The 20185-nt window shown below is 31.5% G+C and overlaps 1 protein-coding gene across 3 annotated transcripts; it reads left to right on the forward strand.

Moving 5' to 3' along the window:
• The first annotated feature begins 13354 nt into the window (after window positions 1-13354).
• On the forward strand, window positions 13355-17387 carry LOC107788666 (uncharacterized). 3 transcript variants are annotated; one of them, XR_001648670.2, is made up of 4 exons: window positions 13377-13815; window positions 14467-14744; window positions 16550-16706; window positions 17144-17387. XR_001648670.2 is itself a non-coding variant. In XM_016610366.2 (3 exons), the coding sequence occupies exons 1-3, from the start codon at window positions 13542-13544 to the stop codon at window positions 17198-17200; spliced, it is 609 nt and encodes a 202-aa protein (XP_016465852.2). In that variant the 5' UTR covers window positions 13355-13541; the 3' UTR covers window positions 17201-17387. The 3 variants fall into 3 exon arrangements, 2 of the variants coding, with proteins under 2 accessions (XP_016465852.2, XP_075108281.1); XM_016610366.2 differs by lacking the exon at window positions 16550-16706 and having other exon boundaries at window positions 13355-13815; XM_075252180.1 differs by having other exon boundaries at window positions 13372-13815; window positions 16550-17387.
• The last annotated feature ends 2798 nt before the right edge of the window (window positions 17388-20185 follow it).

The raw sequence follows: 20185 nt of genomic DNA on the forward strand, positions 1-20185 counted from the left end.
CATGTGAGTTGGCCGTGCGGATCCAGATATTATTATAGCACGTGAGTTGGCCGTGCGGATTCAGATATTATTGTACTGAAGAACCATACAATCCTTATATTATTATTGCACGTGAGTTGGCCGTGCGGATCCAGATATTTATATTATGGAACGTGAGTTGTCCGTGCAGCATGTGAGTTATCCGTGCTTATAGCGCTTGGGCTGTAGGAGCCCCTCATGAGTCTATACACCCCAGTGAGCGCAGTCGACTATAAACAGTGATCGGGTTGCATGCCGCAGCATATATTGTATAGCGCTGAGTGATTGAGTGTGCTGAGCACAGTGAGAGAGAATGCGAGACAGTGAGATTGAGTACTCTGAGAGTGTGAGTACATGAGTATAATCTCTAAGATACATTGCATTGACATGCACACATGACATATATGCATAGAGATGTATTTTTCTCATGCTGTACGGTATCACATTATTCATGATTTCTCACATATGTTGACAGATGGTCATAGTGATGCATTTGTTTTACAATGGTTATCTGAAAAGAAAACGAGATATTTTATCTATGATTGAAAGGATTTTGGAAAATTTTCTGTTTTCAAACTTATTCACATTTTTGGTAACTTTGGCAAAAGATTTGGGTTTTCACTGATGTACTTGAAAGGAAGAACTATTATTGCTGAAATCATGATGTGACTAAGCATTTTATCTCTGAGTTACTTCTGGTATTATTTGCTTTATGTCGTTATTAACTGTTGTTGATTAGTGGATTTGGACCCGACCTTGGTAGAAGCTCGTCACTACTTTCAACCTAAGGTTAGGTTTGTTACTTACTCAGTACACGAGGTCGGTTGTACTGATACTACACTTCTGCACATTGCGTGCAGATGTTGACTGTTGTTGTTGCTGTGCTCGATGGTTGTGGGACTTGAAGATGTACCTGTGTTCCTGTTGAAGCTGCCTCTTGTTCAAGGTAGCCTTAGATTTATAAAAGCTCTATTTATGTATTATTCAAACAGACTATGTATTTATTTTATTTCCGTTTTGTATACTCTATTCTTAGAAGCTCATGATTTGTACTACCAGTTCTTGGAGATTGTATAAGATCAGGATCTTTATTCACTTAAATTGCTTTAATAATTATTATTGTAATTGGTTAATTGAAAATTAGCTTACCTAACGGGATGAGTTCGGTGCCATCACGACTAGTTGGATTTTGAGTTTTGACAAGGACAATCCTAATTCGGTCAATAAACTAAGAAGGAATTGAAGCCTAATCCAAGACCGAAGAGACAATGGGAATTGAATCCAAAATGGATACCAAAGGGACGTAAAGTAAAGACACTAAAGGGACAATCCTAATACGGTTAGTATACTAAGAAGAGATTGAATCCTAAAACAAGATCAAAGAGTCAATGGAAATTGAATCCAAAATTAATACAAAAGGGACGTGACAAGAGTCCCAAATAGTGTAAACTCTACGCTGGAACCCGACAATTTGGTTCATTTTTTCAAAACATAATAGTTATTAGAATTACATTTACATCCACCATTTAATATACTTACAATGAGTAAAAATAGCGAACAACATTTCGATAGAGCCTTCGTGCTTTTAATTTAGTATAGATAGATATAGATAATTTTATCATTTAATTATTTTCTCTCTGTTCAGCGAAAAAAACTCCCATAAACCAGGGTTAGTAGTAACACTAAAACAATGAGGTTGACTTGATCTTGGGGCTCGAAAAAAATTGACAATTGACACTCAATGGTTACATACACTAGTATTAGATGTCAACACTCGCCTATTGGGGCTCCGATTAATTTGAATTTATAGCGTACAAGCTCCATTAAAGAGGACATCATTTCCTACTATAACTTTTTTCATTTTCACGACTCAAACTTAAAATTTTTATTTAAAAGTAAAAAAAATATTATATTCATCTCACCATAATAAGCAGAAGACATTTGGAGTGTTTTTTTTTATAATTCTAGAAGCACGAAGAGGATATGACATTATCTTTGTATCCGTGTCTTTTAAACTTGTGCGTGTATAATACGTGTGCATATATTTTATTTGTTGTTGTTTGTTTCTTTTAATTTTCTAGGCAGACTTTCGGCTATAACTTCTTTAGTACTTACCTTGTGTAACAAGAAAAGCATCCTCAAAGACAGACGGACTAAAATCATAAAGATTATTATATCACTATCTGGCCGATGCATGTTATCTGTTTTGAGCCTTCCTTTTTTTACTTTATTCAATAGAGTTGGGACAAAGGATTTTGTTTGTTTTTATATATTGTGTGGGGCGTATTGGTGACTAATTAATTTGTTCATTATAAATATAATATATATTCAAAGACTCTTTACTTCACGGATAACTTTGAAAAGGAAAAAAATTAATTCTTAATAATTGAGAAAATTAAATATTATGAATGGACAGAAAATCAATTAAAATAGATCCTGAGAGTACATTACGAAGAAACAGTAGCTACGAATTTTCGTGAATGTCATCAGTGGATAGAAAATTTGATAAACAAGATTTTACGTACTTCGAGGTTCAAAACTAAATGATTTTACTATTTTCTCCCCCAAAATTGTTGTCATTTTCGCTTTTCCAAAGTTAAAGGAAGTTTGATTAATATTTTAAAATATATTTTTTAATCATATTAGCATGAGAAGAATGGTAACTTATAGTATATTATGTATAGTTTTATAATCTTTAAATTTTAAGTTTAAAGTACTAAATTAACCTAATTCAACTTAACTTTAATGATTAATCAAATTGACTCGCAAAACACAACAACTAATTGACTAGGGGTGTATATAGATCGGGTTGGTTCGGATTTTATCAAAATCAAACCAAACCAACTATCTCGGTTTGGATTGGTTCGATTTTATCGGATTTTTCGGATTTTTTTTACATGAATATTATTTCAATTTACTTTATTAAAGTTATAGATAAAGTTTTGATAAGTGAATATATGTTTACTAAAAGATTTTAAAAAATAACAAACATATGATCTAATAAAATATTCTTATGGGAGAATTTTTTTTAATAACAAATGATATATTATTTTTTTAGCCGTCTAACAATAATTTTTCGTTGATGTATGCTTTCAAGATTAATCGAATTTAATAATTAAACATAAAAATCAATACGATACCTAAATAATGATATGTTCTATGTAATTTTAAATTATCGAAATACCACTTCAAGTTCGAAAAAGATATAGGAAATCTTGACATATGAATATGAAAAAACAAAGAGATGATTGATGTATCAATAACACTTAATAAGAAAGTGATACAATCCATTATTTAAAATAAATAAAAACGCATACACTTCATAGTTCTATTAAATATTATGTCTCACGAGAGGAACCCAAATATTTCTAAATATTTTTTAACCAAAATTCTATATAAAGTCTTAATAGTATATATAAAAAGTTATATATTTATATGTCGGTTTGGTTCAGATTTTTTTTACTTAATACTAACCAAATCAAACCAAACATAGTCGAGTTTTTAGTCGATTTGATTTGACTTTTCGGTTCGATACGGTTTGAACAACGCTAGGGTTGACCATTACGTTTGGATTAAGGTTGAAAATGTGAATACCCAACCCCTCGAACCCTTGAAAAGGAATTGCCCTTAAATTTGATGAAACATCTAATATGAATTCACGACGACGATATTTGTAATTCAGAACACTCTGAATGTTGGCGTAGTGTTCAAATACTTCAATTGTTATAAACCTATATTTGTCTTTCTCCATATTAGGGTAGAGTCTAATTTTCACACCTATTTTCGAGAAGTTCTACTATTCATTGAATTTTACCTTTAATTTAATTAGTAGATAAATTTAAAATATCATCTTTGTCTTTTATGTGAAACGTGTCTTCCATGATAGATGACGAAACAACTTTTGAAATACAATATATGGAGATTAACTTATGTCATGCTATGCCTAGCAATCACTTTAGCCTTTCTTCTCTTTTTTAGGCGGAGAACGTGTCATTGCTTTTGTCATGAAGATAAATTTCAGACAAAAATCTCTTATTTATATATAACTTGTTTTGTTAAGCAAATAAATAAATGACAGAAGTATCTTTTTTTATTTTATTTTATTTTTTATTTTATTTTTTCTTTTTGGCTAGGTATAACAGTTTTCATAACAGAAATATCATTGGGACGCGCACAGTTAGGTACGCTTTTGAATTTAAATGAAGATATAAGTTAAAACTTATATAGTGGATCCTGATTTTTTTTGGGCGAGTCATGATTATTGTTTTTTTTTACGAAAAACAATCGTTTATCGCTCAAATTATTTTCAGTCAAAGAGTTAGAATTATAATTTTATTCTCGCAGGCAATTTAAAATGAAAATCACAACCATTTTTGGAGCCGCCGTTGGCCCTCTAACGAGTCAATATTACAAGTTTAAATTAGTAGAATCAAAAGGCAAACAAAACTAGTTTGTAGCATATATGAATAGAACATATATGAACAATAGTCTACCAATTTCTTAGTAGCATATATAGTTAACCATTTCATTTTAACAAGACTTCGAATTATATAGGGGAAAGTAAAAACAAAAGTAAGCTAACATATAACTACCTTTCTCGGTTTTCTGCTAAGATAAATGTAATTACTGCTCTTCATTAAATTAATAATATCTGTAAGGATAAAATTGGTTGATAATAGGTGGTCGAACGGTAAAATGACACGTGGAGCCGAAGATAGACAAATGACGAGTAAGAAAATAATTAGTACAGAATGCGACGCGTGTAACGGGTACCAGATGGATTCTGAAGGGAACGTAGTCGGCAGTAGAAGTTCAAAGATTAGCCATTGGACAACATTCAATGAGAAAATATTTGCTAGCGTTAAATAAGGCCGTTACAGTAAATATTTGCATTCAAGGCTACCGTTATGTATTCATCAATGATACTTTTATTCTCATTTAAAGAGGGTTTCTTGATCCTAGGATCTTGTTTTCCTAGGTAGAGCTATAAATAATGGGGTTAACAACCATTATAGGGGATGTAATGAATGAAGCATTCTGCATACAAAAGCTATATTTTTACTGTTTTATTCTCAATCTAACAACTTTTCATCGCTTTATCATTATTTTCACTTCTGCTCTCGGAAATGCTGAGTTACAAATTCAACTGTACCGTTTTACGGGTAAACAGTTTGGCGCCCACCGTGGGGCATAGACAGCTAGCTGCATAACTGCTTTGATCCATTCGTTTATTACTAACAAGTTTTAGTTCTTTCCTTAGTGAGAATCAGATGTGGCAGCTAACAATGTCAACAACACATACAACATTGAAGCATGCATTGAACGGGAGGAATTATCCCAGCGTGATGACTCAATCAGCTACACCCGTAATGAAGGGGACGAAACAACAACAGTTCGCGAAGGCCAGTATCATCGGCATGTGCGGGACCCAACTCCTGATGATGCGAAGGAGGAATATGTCGTGGAGACGGTCAAACTCCTGAGGGAATAACAAAAAACAATCACAGATCTTCTTTCAAGGCAAGATCGGGTGATAATAGAGTTAAAACAAGCATTGACATGTGCTTTCAACAACGGGAACATAAGGGGTCCAATCCCTCTCAATGTTCCTGTAAATCAAACAACTCAGAGAATCGATAACAACACTCCAAGGGGCGAAGTCATTTTTGACAAAGCCGGAGGGACCGATAGCGGATTTGGGAACAACAAAGGAAGTGATCCTTTTAATTACGAGCTCATGAGATTCATGAGAGAAATTAACGAACGAATGGATCAGAATGCGAAGGAGTTTCACGCTCGGATGGATCAGATTCCAGGTGCACCACCAATTCTTTTCTTTTTTTTTTTGGTTTCTACAAATAGATTTTCAGAGTTGTGGTTCCGGAGAAAACAATTAATTTTTCTTTATCTATTGATAAATCAAAGAGGAGTTAGGAAAGTGCAACAATAGAGATTTCTTTGAATAAAAATAAACTAATAAGATCAAAGAAAAAGTCAATAGGACCTATTAATAAATAAAAAGAGCAATTAAGTAAAGAGAAAGAAGAAACAAAGGATCCTCATGTAATTGTCTTAAATACACCAAACAAAAGTTTTTTAAAAAATAAGTTAGGCAAGATTCAAACCCCCACCATTTAGGTGAAAGTAGCGGCGCCTTGCCAGTGGCACCTTGAGCCTTTTTGTAACTAAGGGTGCTACTTAAAGTTTTTGTATACATTCCTTTTATATATACATGCATGTATATATACTATTGCATAGTTTCGGCCAAAACTTGCGGGTGGCGTACCACCCCGTCCCTTACACGTAGACCCGCCCCTGAGTGTAGGCACATTTAAGATACACTTTCCAAATGAAACGAAATAAAGAGATATTCCCCTACGTGCTTTAGTTTCAGTTTAAATCAGGTGCCCTGTTTTGTTTGGACATACATTTCAAAAATCGGATTTTGATATTCAAAATTCAAATTCTGGAGAAAACAATATAAAGCGACGAAAGCAAAAACTTTGCAATCCGTAGCCAAAATTTCATGCATAATAAGAAATCAAACGACGTTCTATCATTCTTTTGGGGTGAGTGGGAATTTCATCTGATAACCCACTGATTCTAGGAAAAATATCTACTAGCAATTGGTATTTTATTTTAGATCATATCAATTTATCATGGTTAATCATACAATAAGGTGTGAACATATACTAATTAACCAAAAGTATATAATTAAAATTTATATGCATGTTTATATCGTATATTAGAATTGATTTTATATAAATAGGAGTACCGATAAAAATTTTCCGACCGGAAGAGGTGCTTCTCCCATGCCATTTTGTGCAAGTTACTTCCAGTCGAATGCAATTTTCTTATCTAGCTTTTGGACATAGATTTGATTGAAACTTAAAAAAAGAGTTTTTGAAGTTGTGTTGAAAAATAATTTTTAAAAGTTGAAGTTGTGTTTGGACATACAATTTATTTGAAGAAAAGTTGAATACGTTTTGTGAGTAGAAGAAAAAATTCACCCAAAAACTGGGAACTTAGAAAATTTTTGAATTATTTTTTTCTCAATCATATTTCATAAACAAGCAATGTTTTCAAGATAATTTTGAAAAATTGGAGCCAAAATTTATGGCCAAACGCGAGCTTAAGTCAAGTTTGCCTTCTAGAACTACTAGCATTCAAAACTCAGGGGGTCTTCCCCAACAATATGTGTTTCAAATTCAGCTAGTAAGGAAATTTCTTTCTTGCTTCTCCTTCCACAAGGAGTGAAAGTTATTTATTGCTTCCAATCCTTGCCTTCAATTTGTTAATCATCTCATATTTCAAATTCAGTAATCCAATTAATTTATATTGCATAAGACTTAATAAGATGAAAATATTTTTTATCAGGTATTTTACTTATTTCATGACTCAAATCTTAGACCGCTTGTTAAAGGTGAAAAAAATCATATCCACCCATACCATACGGTAATAATCACTTTAATTATCTTCTGTTTTATTTTTTGATGACAATGTAGGTAGAGTATCTTTGTGAAATTTTCTTGTTTAAAACAAAAATGAATATCAAATCTTATCTTACTAAACTTGGTGAAGAAGGGTCAAATCTTTTTTATTAATATTTGTTTTCAATATTTTTATCCAGTTTGTCTGAATAACCGAACTATTTGACCTGAAAATTCTCAAAGAGTCCCCCAAAATCAAGTCCCAATTACATCGTACTCATTTTTCAACAAATACATTTGAATCAAATAAGGAAACAGAGTTAGGTTTGGATTTATTTTTTCGAAAATCATTTTGTAAACATTTTATAAATAATAAAAATCTTGGAAGCACCAACTGTTAAAGAATGCCCCTCCTCTAAAACAGATGTTGCCAGTTTGCTTTTCCTCTTGATTTCTGGTTGTATCTCATGAACTAATGTACTTAAAGAAAGAATTAAGAACGTGCAAATAAATATGACTAGGGTAATAAGAGAGAAGACCTAACGCTCCGAATACCTTGATCCCTTAACTTATCTGAAGTTGGATTCTTAACATGTAATAAACAGGTAAAAATAGCACGGGGTAGTCAGTTTTCGGACTGGTAATTCAAAAATAGTCAGCGTTTGCAAAGTCATTGAAAAATAGGCACTATTTTGCTACAACACGGACCGGTCCAGCATAATATACTGGAGATTGTTGCACCTGTGTATGAACTTCCAGCATATTATGCTGGATCTCCAACACGCGGAAAGTTCCAGCATAATATACTGGAGATTGGAGCACATGTGTATGAACTTCCAGCATATTATGCTGAACCGGTATATTGTACTAGAACTCCAGTATATTATATTGGAATATTTTCCGGATTTTGAACAGTATTTTCGTTCATATTTATCTTTACATAAAAAGTGGTTAAATTTTAATTATTTTTGAAACTGTAGCTATTTTCAATTACCACTTATAAATCTGACTATTTTTGAATTTCTCCCGATAAACAGGGTTGATGTGTTTCATTAAGCTCATTATTAGGAACGATTTGTGGAGGTACATGGACTTTCTCCTCTACCTCTACTTCTTCCACTACTATTTGTGTCCTTGGCACTCTACTAGCTTCTGCACTGGTCGACCGCTAGCTCGACTCATTGGTCCAGCCCACAGCCTCGGCCTCGGCCTCTTTGTGCTACAAGTACCCCATCAAATGTCATGTCGGGAGGGTTGTACATAATTTGATAAATACTGAATTATCATATCGAAATCTAAAATTTTGGTATTTGGTATTCGATATTTTGGTATTTGGTTTAAGTTTTTAAGAAAAATTAATATTAGGTATAGTATTTGGTATTTAAGAATAAAATATCAGAATACAGATATCGTATCAAAATATATACTAAGTTACACAATATATATATATATATATATATATATATACACACATACATACATGATTGATTATAACATAAATATTAAAGTTCTAAATTTTAGTTTCCGTTATTTTATAGTTTTCTTTAACCTTTACCCCCTTTTTCCCCACTATACTTGCCTTTCCCCTTTTTCTTTGGTGTGCCTACTTACATTTCAACCTTTCTCCCGTCTAGGTTTAACATTTTGGTTTTCATATTTTTTTCACTATATTATAATATTTTTATTTTTGTATTTCTAAATACCTTACTTAAGAATATTACAGTCTACAGCTTTATGCACTAGTTAATATTCGAGCCGAACAAACCGAAGTTACTAAACTGAATAAACTCGAAACCGAAAGGAGAAAAGCCGAACCATACTGAATTTAATTATGTACAGTATTGATATAATAGTTTAAGAAACCGAATACCGAATCAAAATATCTAAGTATCATACCGTACCAACCGAAAAATACCCTTACTATCAGGAAATCGGGGGTGGGGGGTGGGGGAATTATATTAGTATGCGAATAGTGAGTACAAGCAATTTCTTTAAGAATTCGAAACAACACACGTATTAGAAATAATCCTCGAGTCGAGCCTTATCGCACGATATAAATTAGAATAAGTGAACATAAAATTTTCCCAATTGTAAGTGTAATTTACAGACATACCGATTAGAGAGACTTTACTAGATACAACTTCATGGCAACCTAGGTATCTATATCTATCTATCTATATTATTATAAAAACACGAATAATTTATGCTAAATGTTAGATGACTAAAATATCCTCGAAACTTTGATAGACTTTTATACCCTTAATATTTTGAGTTAAAGGTGGATATAATTATAATATTCCAAATATATTACCCAAGAATAGAATTCTTTCCAGATTAAAACTCCACATATGACGACAACAAATTCCTACTCTACCAATATCTAGAACTTTTAAAACAACTACAACTGGTAAAGTTAGAAATAATTATGAATTTGGATAAACTTGCTATACTTGTCACGATAAACAACTTGAATTAAAACTAATATTAAATATCATTGCATTCTTTAACCGACTTATAAATTTATTCGTATCATTTTGTAATTTTAAACTATTTAGTTCCAATTTATTATTTGATTATCACAACATTATTATGATTTGGTTTGCATTACATATATATAACTTCTATTTTAAGCAACTCATTATCTAAATTTAATAATTACTTATGGTACGTATTTGTAATATTTGACACAAAATATTCGTGCAACGCACAAGTATAGAGACTAGTATTCATAAATATATGAAGCCCAAGTATAATTATCTCTTCGAAGCACTTCTTTAATTTTTCAATTTTGAAAGATTTTTTGAGAATTTAAGAGATTTTTCACGAATTTGGGGGTTAGGTTAGCATTAATTGACTATAATTTGTCCAAAATATCATAATTGTAATTACATGATAGTTGGCTAGTTAGATGGTCAATTTGAGTCCTAAAAGTCGTGCCCTAAGTCCCTAACTCCAAAATCTCCTTCTTGTTTCTCTCTCCCCGAATTAATTCTATTTATAGGAGTTGGCTGCCCAAATTGAAGTCTTTTACGTGATACTCGCGCAACATGAGCTCATCGTGTATCCTTCCCAGTTCTCACATATCTAGCATAGTTTCTCGCGTTATTCATGCGATTTGGCTATATTGATTGTCCCATTTCTTGTTAGGAATTAAAATAATCAAACGTCATGTGAAAATTAATAAATAAATCGCACTTCCAACTCAACTCCAAACTATATTCAACGGTTATGGCATTGTCTCAAACACAATTTTAACATTCTCGCCTAGCATCCCCACATATTATCAATCTTTCAGCACAGAATTAGGATTTAGGCATGTATTAAGCTTAAACGAGTTCAAAATGTTTGCGGGGAGCTATAATTGATCACTTTCATAACAACTTAGTTGTCTATTAAAAAAATAATTTTCACATTTAATAATAAAAAATTAATTATAATTAACGAAAATATTTTATTCAAACAAAAAATCAAACCAAACACCGCAACATTCAAAATGTTTAGAAAAGAAAACAACTAACCTACAATAGTCTGGCAGCGACGGCTCAAAACCTAACAAACATTGCAAAATCCAAATGCAGATAGATTAAACAATAAGATCAAAAACTTTTTAATGAAGACGAACCAAACGAAAGATTCGGAAGTACAAAATTTTGCATGTGCTCACATGGGATCATTTAGCAGTCGGTTCCACCATACCCGCTTCTTTCATAATTGAGTAAAATTTACTAAGAATAAAAATAAAAGAATTAAAATTTTCTAATGACTAAGCTCACTTTTATAATTCTTTGTTTTTGGTTTTACACCTGGTCTGCATTAAAAATCGACTAAATTCGAATACGCGATGATTCTATTCCTAAGGCTAGAACTGAAACGTCTCGTTAAGAATGAACGAGTGCATAATTTTTTTGGGCTGGTCAAACTACACATGCCAACAAGATTCATAGAACTATCTGAGGTGCATTCCCCAGATTAGTCAACTGCAACGACAAGACAAAATTGTTTTCAATTCTAAAGACACTTATTATGGCAGTTTTGCAATAGGAAGTCGAACATTAATATTCTTCCTCGCATTTAACGTGTCAATGCTTCTAGATTTCCAGTATTGCTACTCTTCTAAAATTTCTGACCAAACTTTTCAGTTATGACTACGACTTTTCCCAGCCCCCAAATCTATCTGGATTCTTTTATTTTTGGACCAATAATTATGTAACTTACACAGAGTTGTCAAAATAGATGACTCCATAGTACTTTTGAGTTTAAACTTCAAGACCTTATGCTTGTGCTTGCGAACTTTAGTAGGGGTCATTTGGTTGGTTTGACTAGGAGATTTAATCTACACATAAAATCCACCATTGTCAAAACATCGTTTAGTTATTACTTTTTTTTCTTCATAAATAGTGCAAGTCACACAATTGGAGAATATATATATATATATATATATATATATATATATATATATATTATTTTATACAAAATACAATGTAAAATAATAAGAATGATTGTATTAATAATACATGGATTAGAACAAATAAAATAAAATGAAAACCAACCTTTATAATAGCAAATAAACTTTTAATTTGCTTAAAAAGTAAACATATATTTTAGTTATACATTGCATATTAAATTGTAATATATCAAACAGAACATTAAAAAAAACTTCCTTTATTGTAATCTTTATTATCCCCCATTCATTCTTCTCTCTAAATCAAGTTACCTGTCGCTTCTTCATGATGCTACTTAGAGAGATCGTCACCTATAACGATATTTAATGTTTGGAATATTTTCTTTCTTGTTTTCACATATTTCCATTTTTTTCCAACTCTCGTTCCATTTTTTTGTTTATTTATTCTATAATAATAGAATTAATGGGAAAAAAGATGTGCTCAATTATGGTATACGTGACTATTTTCTTAAAAATGACAGAAGAAAATAATAGAAAATCTCACTAAAGATGTGACTTACTATTTTTTGGTCACGAAGCAATAATGTCAAACATGACTATGATTTGCCGGCTAAGTATTAAGCTTGATTTTCACCCCCAATTAGTGCTTATTCACTAGTTGGCATTGTATCAAAATTTCAATCATACATAGAAAGTTATGGAAATGAAACAACGAAGCACGCGTAGAAGATTTATCAGAAGAGTGAAGACATGTTAATTTCTTGCCTTCAATTATTTCCCCGTATATAATTCCTAAGATCATGAGAATAGCTGTTTCCTTGCAAATCTCTTAAATATAGTATTGATTCTTCTTGAGCAAAACAGCTAAAAAAGAAAACCTTAACAAAGTTATTCTTCACAAGATATGCTCTTTGCAAGGAATCTCTAAAAAAATTGTGTGAACTTCTTTTTAATGGAAGACTTTGCGATACCCTTTTTTCAGTATTTTTATGTGACAAACCTAGTTGCAGAAATTCCCATCTCAATTTCACCTGACCACTAAACTTTCAAACAGTAGAACCACCTAACACCGTTACGTGTAATAACAGCCACCCAATGAAACTTCTTTCTTAGTACTACACCCAATCCGAAATATATATTATTTTTTTGGTAAATTAAATTTGCTTAAAATATTTAATAATTTTTTAAAAAAGAAATTATTTATTATTTTTTTCATATTTAATTTTACTGCTTCAATTAGTGAGGTATTAGTTAATTAAGATATTTAAGATAAAAATTAAAGAATTATTTAAACATATATTCTTATTTCTATTACATGTCTCTCTTAATGGTATGGAAAATTTACCGATAATATGAACAAGGGAGTAGTATATGAAATCTATGAAATTAATACTATATTAATGACACAGTTCATTGTCATTAAGAAAGTCTATTCGGTAATTGCCGTTAGTCCACATAAGAAACTCAAAAAAAACAAAAAAAATGCTGACAAAGACACAGAGAAAGAAACACAACCATTAGTCAAATCATCAAACCTTACCTTAGCCCTCTTTCTGGTAATTGTCCCTTCTTTTTAAGCCCTTTTCCCACCAATTTTTCTCAACACAAACCCTTATAAGAATTTAACATCAAGTCCGAATTCTACCCATTGGAGTAGAACCAGAGGAAATAAACAAAAACAAAAAACAGAGATGGGTTTTAAAGAAGACAGAAGAACAAGAGTATTGAGATGGATCAAAACTCTGTTTTTCTTAATCTCTATGTTGATTTCTCTTCTCCTTTTCTCAGCACCAATTCTTCTTGTTATCGCTGATACCCTTCTCCCTTCAGCCCTTTTATCTGCTTCTCTCTCCCCTTCTTCCCTCTCAATTCAAACCCTTTCTTCTCATCTAAGTAACTATGATTTCCGCTATTCTCTCATCGATATTCCCCTCATCTCCATCATTAGGTCTGCCCTCATTCTATGTAAGTTTTTTTAACACAAATCCTCTTATTATCTTTCTCTTATTTTCCTTGCAAGTATCAAGTAGTTTTTTTAAGTAGAGCGATATGAACAGTGAGAATTCATATCTTAATGTGCTTGGATTGAGGCATAATAGTTGTCAATGGCGGAGCTTCAGCCATGGTCAGTTAAATAAATTTTATCGGAAAATTATATGGTTTATATATATATATATGTCAAATTTTACTTTTTAATACATACATATATAAAAATCTTAAACATTCTTAATAAAATTTTCTGATTTGGCCGCTACTTGTGATGGTTAAGAGCACATTTGGACATAAGAATTTTTTTTTTTTTTTTTTAAAACAATGTTTGGTTATCCAAACCTTACGATTTTTCCAATCTCACTTGAAAATGCATTTTCAAATTTGAAAAACCGGTTAGAACCAATTTTTCAATTGAAAATGTGAAGTTTGCTAGTGTTTAGTTGCAAAATATGTTAAAAAAAAGACATCCAAATATGTTGCAAAAATTATAACCAAACACAACATTTTCAATTCAAATTTTAGTGAAATTGCAAATTTGAATATTTTTTTTTTGAAATTCATGTCCCAACGCCTACTAAATATCAAGTAATTTGTCAAGGGATATACTAATTTTGTTGTATATAGGTGTATATAGCTTATGTGATGGCCCAAGACTATCAAGAGGGCCATATTTGGGAATTGCAACCATGTGTTCGATTTCTTCGTTGGTGTTTCTGTCATTGAAAGCTTCATATGTATTTGGGAATAGTTCAAGAATGGACAGAGAAGGGTATGTTCGGGTAATGGAAATGGCACTTTTCGTGTGTTCATTTGCGTTGGCCGTCGCACATGTGGTGGTGGCTTACAGAATTAGCTGCAGAGAAAGAAGAAAACTTCTCCTTTACAAAATTGATATTGAAGCTGTGAGTCTCTCAATCTGATCTGCATTCCCCATCACTTTCTTGTTTTGTCAGCTATGCACAAATTTGAGAATTTGTTTGATGACGAGATTGCACATGTCAACTCAACTAACTCAAGAATATCGCCAACTTTAAGGGTGTGTTTGGCAAGAAATAAAATGTTTTTCTAAAAAATAATTTTTTGAAAAATAAGTGATTTTCTTACTTATTTCTAGTGTTTGATTAGATAGATTAAAATATTTAAAAAAAATATATATTTTAGATAAACATTATGAGAGACAAAATGGGTTATGGAGGAAGGGTTGGTGGTTTGGGGTGGAGGGTGGGGGTTGGGGCGGGAGATAGGGTGGGAAGGTTGAAAATGTTTCCCTTCCTTTTGGTAAGAAAAGTCATTTTTTTCCAATTAAAGGAAAATGACTTCATAAAAAAATATTTTCTAAACATTTAAGCTAATCAAATATTAAAACATTAAAAAATATTTCAAAAAATATTTTTCTTCCTACCAAACACACCCTAATTCCCTCTTCTTTTTTATTTCTCGAAATAGTACAGCTACGTAATTAATTTTGAACGTTTTTAGGGAGACAAATTGGACATGTAATTTGCAAGTTGTTTTCTGTGTCCACCGGCTGTATAAGGACGACTAACCCTTGTTCGTTGTTTCAGTGTTCATTAGTTGACCACACGTTCCCAGAAATGACTTTTGTTTTCCTTCTAGAATTTCTCGAGACCAACTTGAAAACCCCTAGTAATTGCTTTTTCATTTTCATTTTATAAACAAAAAAAATAAAAAAAAATCTTTTCATTTCAAATTTTTTATCATACTTTTAATAATATGTTTTATAGTTATAAAAATGTTTAAAATACTTTTATTATATGCTAGAGATTTTCTATTGTCAAATACCATAATATAAAATAGATCAAATGAACAACTCCGTTTTCTTTAGGAAAAATGATTTTTAAAAAAAAAAAAAATATATATATATATATATATATATATATATTTTTTTTTCTGTATGTTATATATAAAAAATATACAAATTTTATACATGTTTTCGTGGACTAAAAGTGATATTTGCCCTTTCTTTTACCGTTCTATTATGAAATAGGATTCCTTGGTATTTGCTCTCTTGCCAATTGCTGCTTCCTTCTGCCGTTTGACTTGGTCACATACTACTTTAGTCCTAAAAATAGAGAAGGAACAAAAAGTAGAGGACAAATCAAGGAATCCGAGACGCATTACAGTTATATTAGAATGGAATAGAAATAGTCAAATATGAAATTCAATTGTGTCATATGGTTAGGAGTATATCGAGTTTGGTCTGCCATTTGGTTCGACAACTGTAATCTTGTATAGCAGAAAACGTGCAGGAATTAGGAGTAAGTTGGAGAGCCGCTTTAGTAAATTTTAGTATTGTGTTTACACCTCCATCCGCATTGGGTGAGGAGGCGGGACCGCTTTTTTTGGAATGATTACCATATGCTTGGAATCCCACACGGATAAAACACGCACAAGACAAATTCTTTCAAAATAAATAAAATAGAATCATAATTTTCCATTCCCTCCCTCTTTTTTATTTAACTTATATGCACATATAACATAAATAATTTTGCCACAATCCATGTACTTTAACCTCCTTATTTTCTAGGTAACTCATTCAAGTTATTATGGATAACTACATCTATTTATCTTTTAAATGGCCTAAGTGAAGAAAAATTCTTTTATATTGTCGATATTGAAATTAAAACTTTTAAAAAAAAATTCATTTGGTGAATTAACAGACCAACATGTTATGGCACGGATGCAGGTTTCGGCATGCAAGGCAGTATCATTTTCAAGAAAACCTAAGTTAGTGCAAGAAGAAAGAGTGAAGTGAAAAGCAAAAAAGAAAAGAGTCCATAGGCACAAGAAATCAATTCTAGTTCCTTAGGACCTTGTCCAGTTTTCCTAGAGCTAGGTTTCAGGTAAAGATTGCCATATATTTATTTATTTATTTTTCTCTTGGTGCCGCTGCTCCCACATTTTTTAATCAAAAACCATGTGCTGCCACCAGATTCTTAGTAAGATTGCCGTCACATCCTTCTGCTTTATATTTTTTAAAGAAAAAAATTACTCATTTCTGTTCTTGTTTTAGCTTCTAAAATTAGAAATAATTTAGTTTAAACTTTCAATTTTACACTTAATGAGAAGTTTTTATAACCACACAAATACTCTGGACCCCTTTTTGACTTGTTTAGGACCACAAATTCAAAAAGTCTTAATTTTTTCTTAAAGTCCGTGTCCAGTCAAACAGATTTACGTGGATGGGAGCTGAGAGAATAATGGCTTTTTGTTCTTATTCGTCGTTCATAACTATAGGAGTAACTAACTTTATCTTCTGCGACTGTTCTGCTTTTTGCAGATTTATCCAAAGGAGAACTGCAGCCTTGTTGGTCAAGGAATTACTAATAAAGATTAAAGAAGGCCATTTGATGTAACAGCATATTAGTATTTATTATGTATATGTGCCAACGTTTTTATTTTGTATATCCAAATAGAGAGAGATTTAGTGATGCAGGAGAGGATATGATTCAGCACCCACTGCGGTTCTTACCCAACTTGTACAGATTTTTGTTCTATTTAATGCCAATATTCTTAACAAATTATCTGATAGTGTTCTTCTTTTCCCATTTTCTCCGTGCATGTAAATCATAGATGGCAACAATCTTAACATTAACTTCTAGTATTATATTAATTACTACTAAAATTAGTCAACCGAAAATGCTAAAATTCTCTTTTGAAGAAATTTTTCTCAACATTATATTTCAAAGGAGCTGAACTGCAGTGCCAGTAAGTACTTGAAAAACTAATGATCCATCAGTCAAGTTCTTTTCTAATCCTATATGTGATGGAAGTTGTGATAAAAAAAAGTATTTTGTTAATATTTGCGACTGTTTGAATATCTCATTCATTTTCGGAAAAAACAAGTTGAGACTTTCCTCGAGATGAACTTGAGATGATATTGTAAAGAAATATTTAGTTTCTGAACCAATTGAGATGGGATTATGCTTTGATTATCTTGAGAAATGTGTGGTTTCTGAACTAATTGAGATGACCTAAAAATTTCACTATTTCGATTTTCCATAACGTATAATGCTAATAAATTTTGACACTTACATTAAAACAGTAAAAAGTTAAGTTATTCAATATCCGGATGATTTGTCTAACGCCATCCGGATAGAGGAAAACGATCCCAGGTTACAAATGATTTTTATGATTTTGTTAAACAAATACAAAAGGAAGTGCAAATACTAGATCTGTTGCTGCAGTTTAATATTTTGTTTGTTTTACCTAACAGCTAACCTAACAAGGAAGAATCAGAATGCATGTTTTCCAACTTTCCCTTTAGGCTACACTTCTGACATCACATAGCATCAATAGAATTTAGACGAAATGCAATTCTTGTTTAACATCTATGCATTTTAAATTGTTTATCAATAAATTTTAAACATCTTCAATTTGGTGTCAGTGTCATCTTGTAGGTGCACAATCAACAATGACGAACACTAGACTGAATTGTATATATTTATATCTATGAAAAGAACAATCTCGTGCATTAATTTCGTGTTGTATGTGGGGTGCGAGGAAGAACTATAATTTATATATTTTTCTTAAGTATCAAATCAATCCTAGAGTCTATTGAAAACAATATCTCTACTTCCACAAGATAGGTGTAAGGTCTGCGTACACATTACTTTTTTTAGACTCCACTACTGAGGATTACACTTGGTATGTTATTGTTATTATTATTATTGATTAAATAAATCTAAGTGGATTCCAAATATTTCTAAGGTCTAAAACTAGAATCAAATTGGTAATCTAATTTTCTAAATATCAAACCGTAGTTTGCTTAAACATTGAAATTGGACAACTTTAATGGTTTGAAGAACTTTTTGTTTTCTTTTCCACAGCAGGAGTTCATTTGTTGATCACTCTCTTATTAGAAAAGCCTGTGAATCTACACGCAGTTCTTTTATCCTTTTCTTTTGGCTACCACTGCCCTCACGTAAAAGAAAAAGAACTACAAAAAAAAAAGGACATTACTTAATTTTGGTTATCCTAACACAGTCATGAATTAATTAGGATAATCCAATTCTAATTGCTGCCAACGAGGTTTTGCTAAAGTGTGAAGGTGAATGTGCAAAGATGCTTGCAATATTTGGTTCTGATCTTTATATAGAAAGAAGGGTAACTGTATTTGCATTAACATCTCTCCAATGGTGGATTTTCGAGTAATTTCCTTGAAATATAATTGAGCTGACGTTAACTTGTTATTCAATTGAAAAAGAATTTTTAGAATCGTAAATAAAATTTTCACCTCATACGGCTCCTTCTTATATGCATAATGAGAATAAACATATAAACATATACAACACGAAGCTATCATAGTATTTTTTTCCTCAACTCTTCCGAGAATATTAATGATGACAATTTAATTATTTGCTCATTTTTGTCTGATTTGTTTTTCAAGTTGGTGCGTAATTGCTAGAGTTGAAAAAAAAAACATAAAAAGGTTACCTACCACCTTTTGCAACTGACAGAATTTATTAATGATTATTCCTTGAAAACCTTTTATAAAGACAATTCAAAAGTTAAAAATCCAAGCTGTCTTAGCTTGATCATACATCATAAGAAATTATAGAAGCAATGTAATATGGGCAACTGAAGTTTACAGATCATATTTACTAAGCAATGCAAAAGATAATGGTCCTCTAAGTTTAAAGGATAATAGCCAGCTAAAAGGACCCCCTTTGAAATAGTTGCTTCAGACATTATGGGGCTACTACCCCTAAAAGAAGGAGCTATGATTGGATAAGTAGAGAAATATTGGAACATTGATGATAAAATTGATTAGGTGTTTGGATAGGCAGCCTAATATACTCTAATTGCTTAGGTCATAAAGCCCTACTACATGTTTGCTTTTTTCTTTTCCTTTTCGATTTTGTGGCATTCGATATTCTAAATTCCTCTAACTTAATTATTCCAGATTTTTATCGGATAACTTCTCTAAGAGGATAAAACACACTGGGATATATATATAAAGATATCACATTTGCATACAAAAATATATCTCATAATATTTTACTTTGTTTTAATATAATTATAGTTGTATTTTAAAGCTATATCATACAATTTTGCAATGATAGCCTATACCTTACAATTACTACCACTAGCCTAATAAGAAGAAGATTCAATTTCATGGGTCACGTATTTTTATATACTATACAACCAAACAAGCATGCAAATTAAGTAAAACATGTATAAAACCACATAATTCTCGAGTCCCAAACTTTTAGGATGGGCCTTATTTAGGTGACATATTCATTATAGTTTATGGATTCAATTACCAAAATTGTGTATTGAATTATACTATGCACTTTCAAATGCTTATTAGACCAAACCT

Source organism: Nicotiana tabacum, chromosome 4, assembly GCF_000715075.1.
Source record: "Nicotiana tabacum cultivar K326 chromosome 4, ASM71507v2, whole genome shotgun sequence".
NCBI classification, from domain to species: domain Eukaryota; kingdom Viridiplantae; phylum Streptophyta; class Magnoliopsida; order Solanales; family Solanaceae; genus Nicotiana; species Nicotiana tabacum.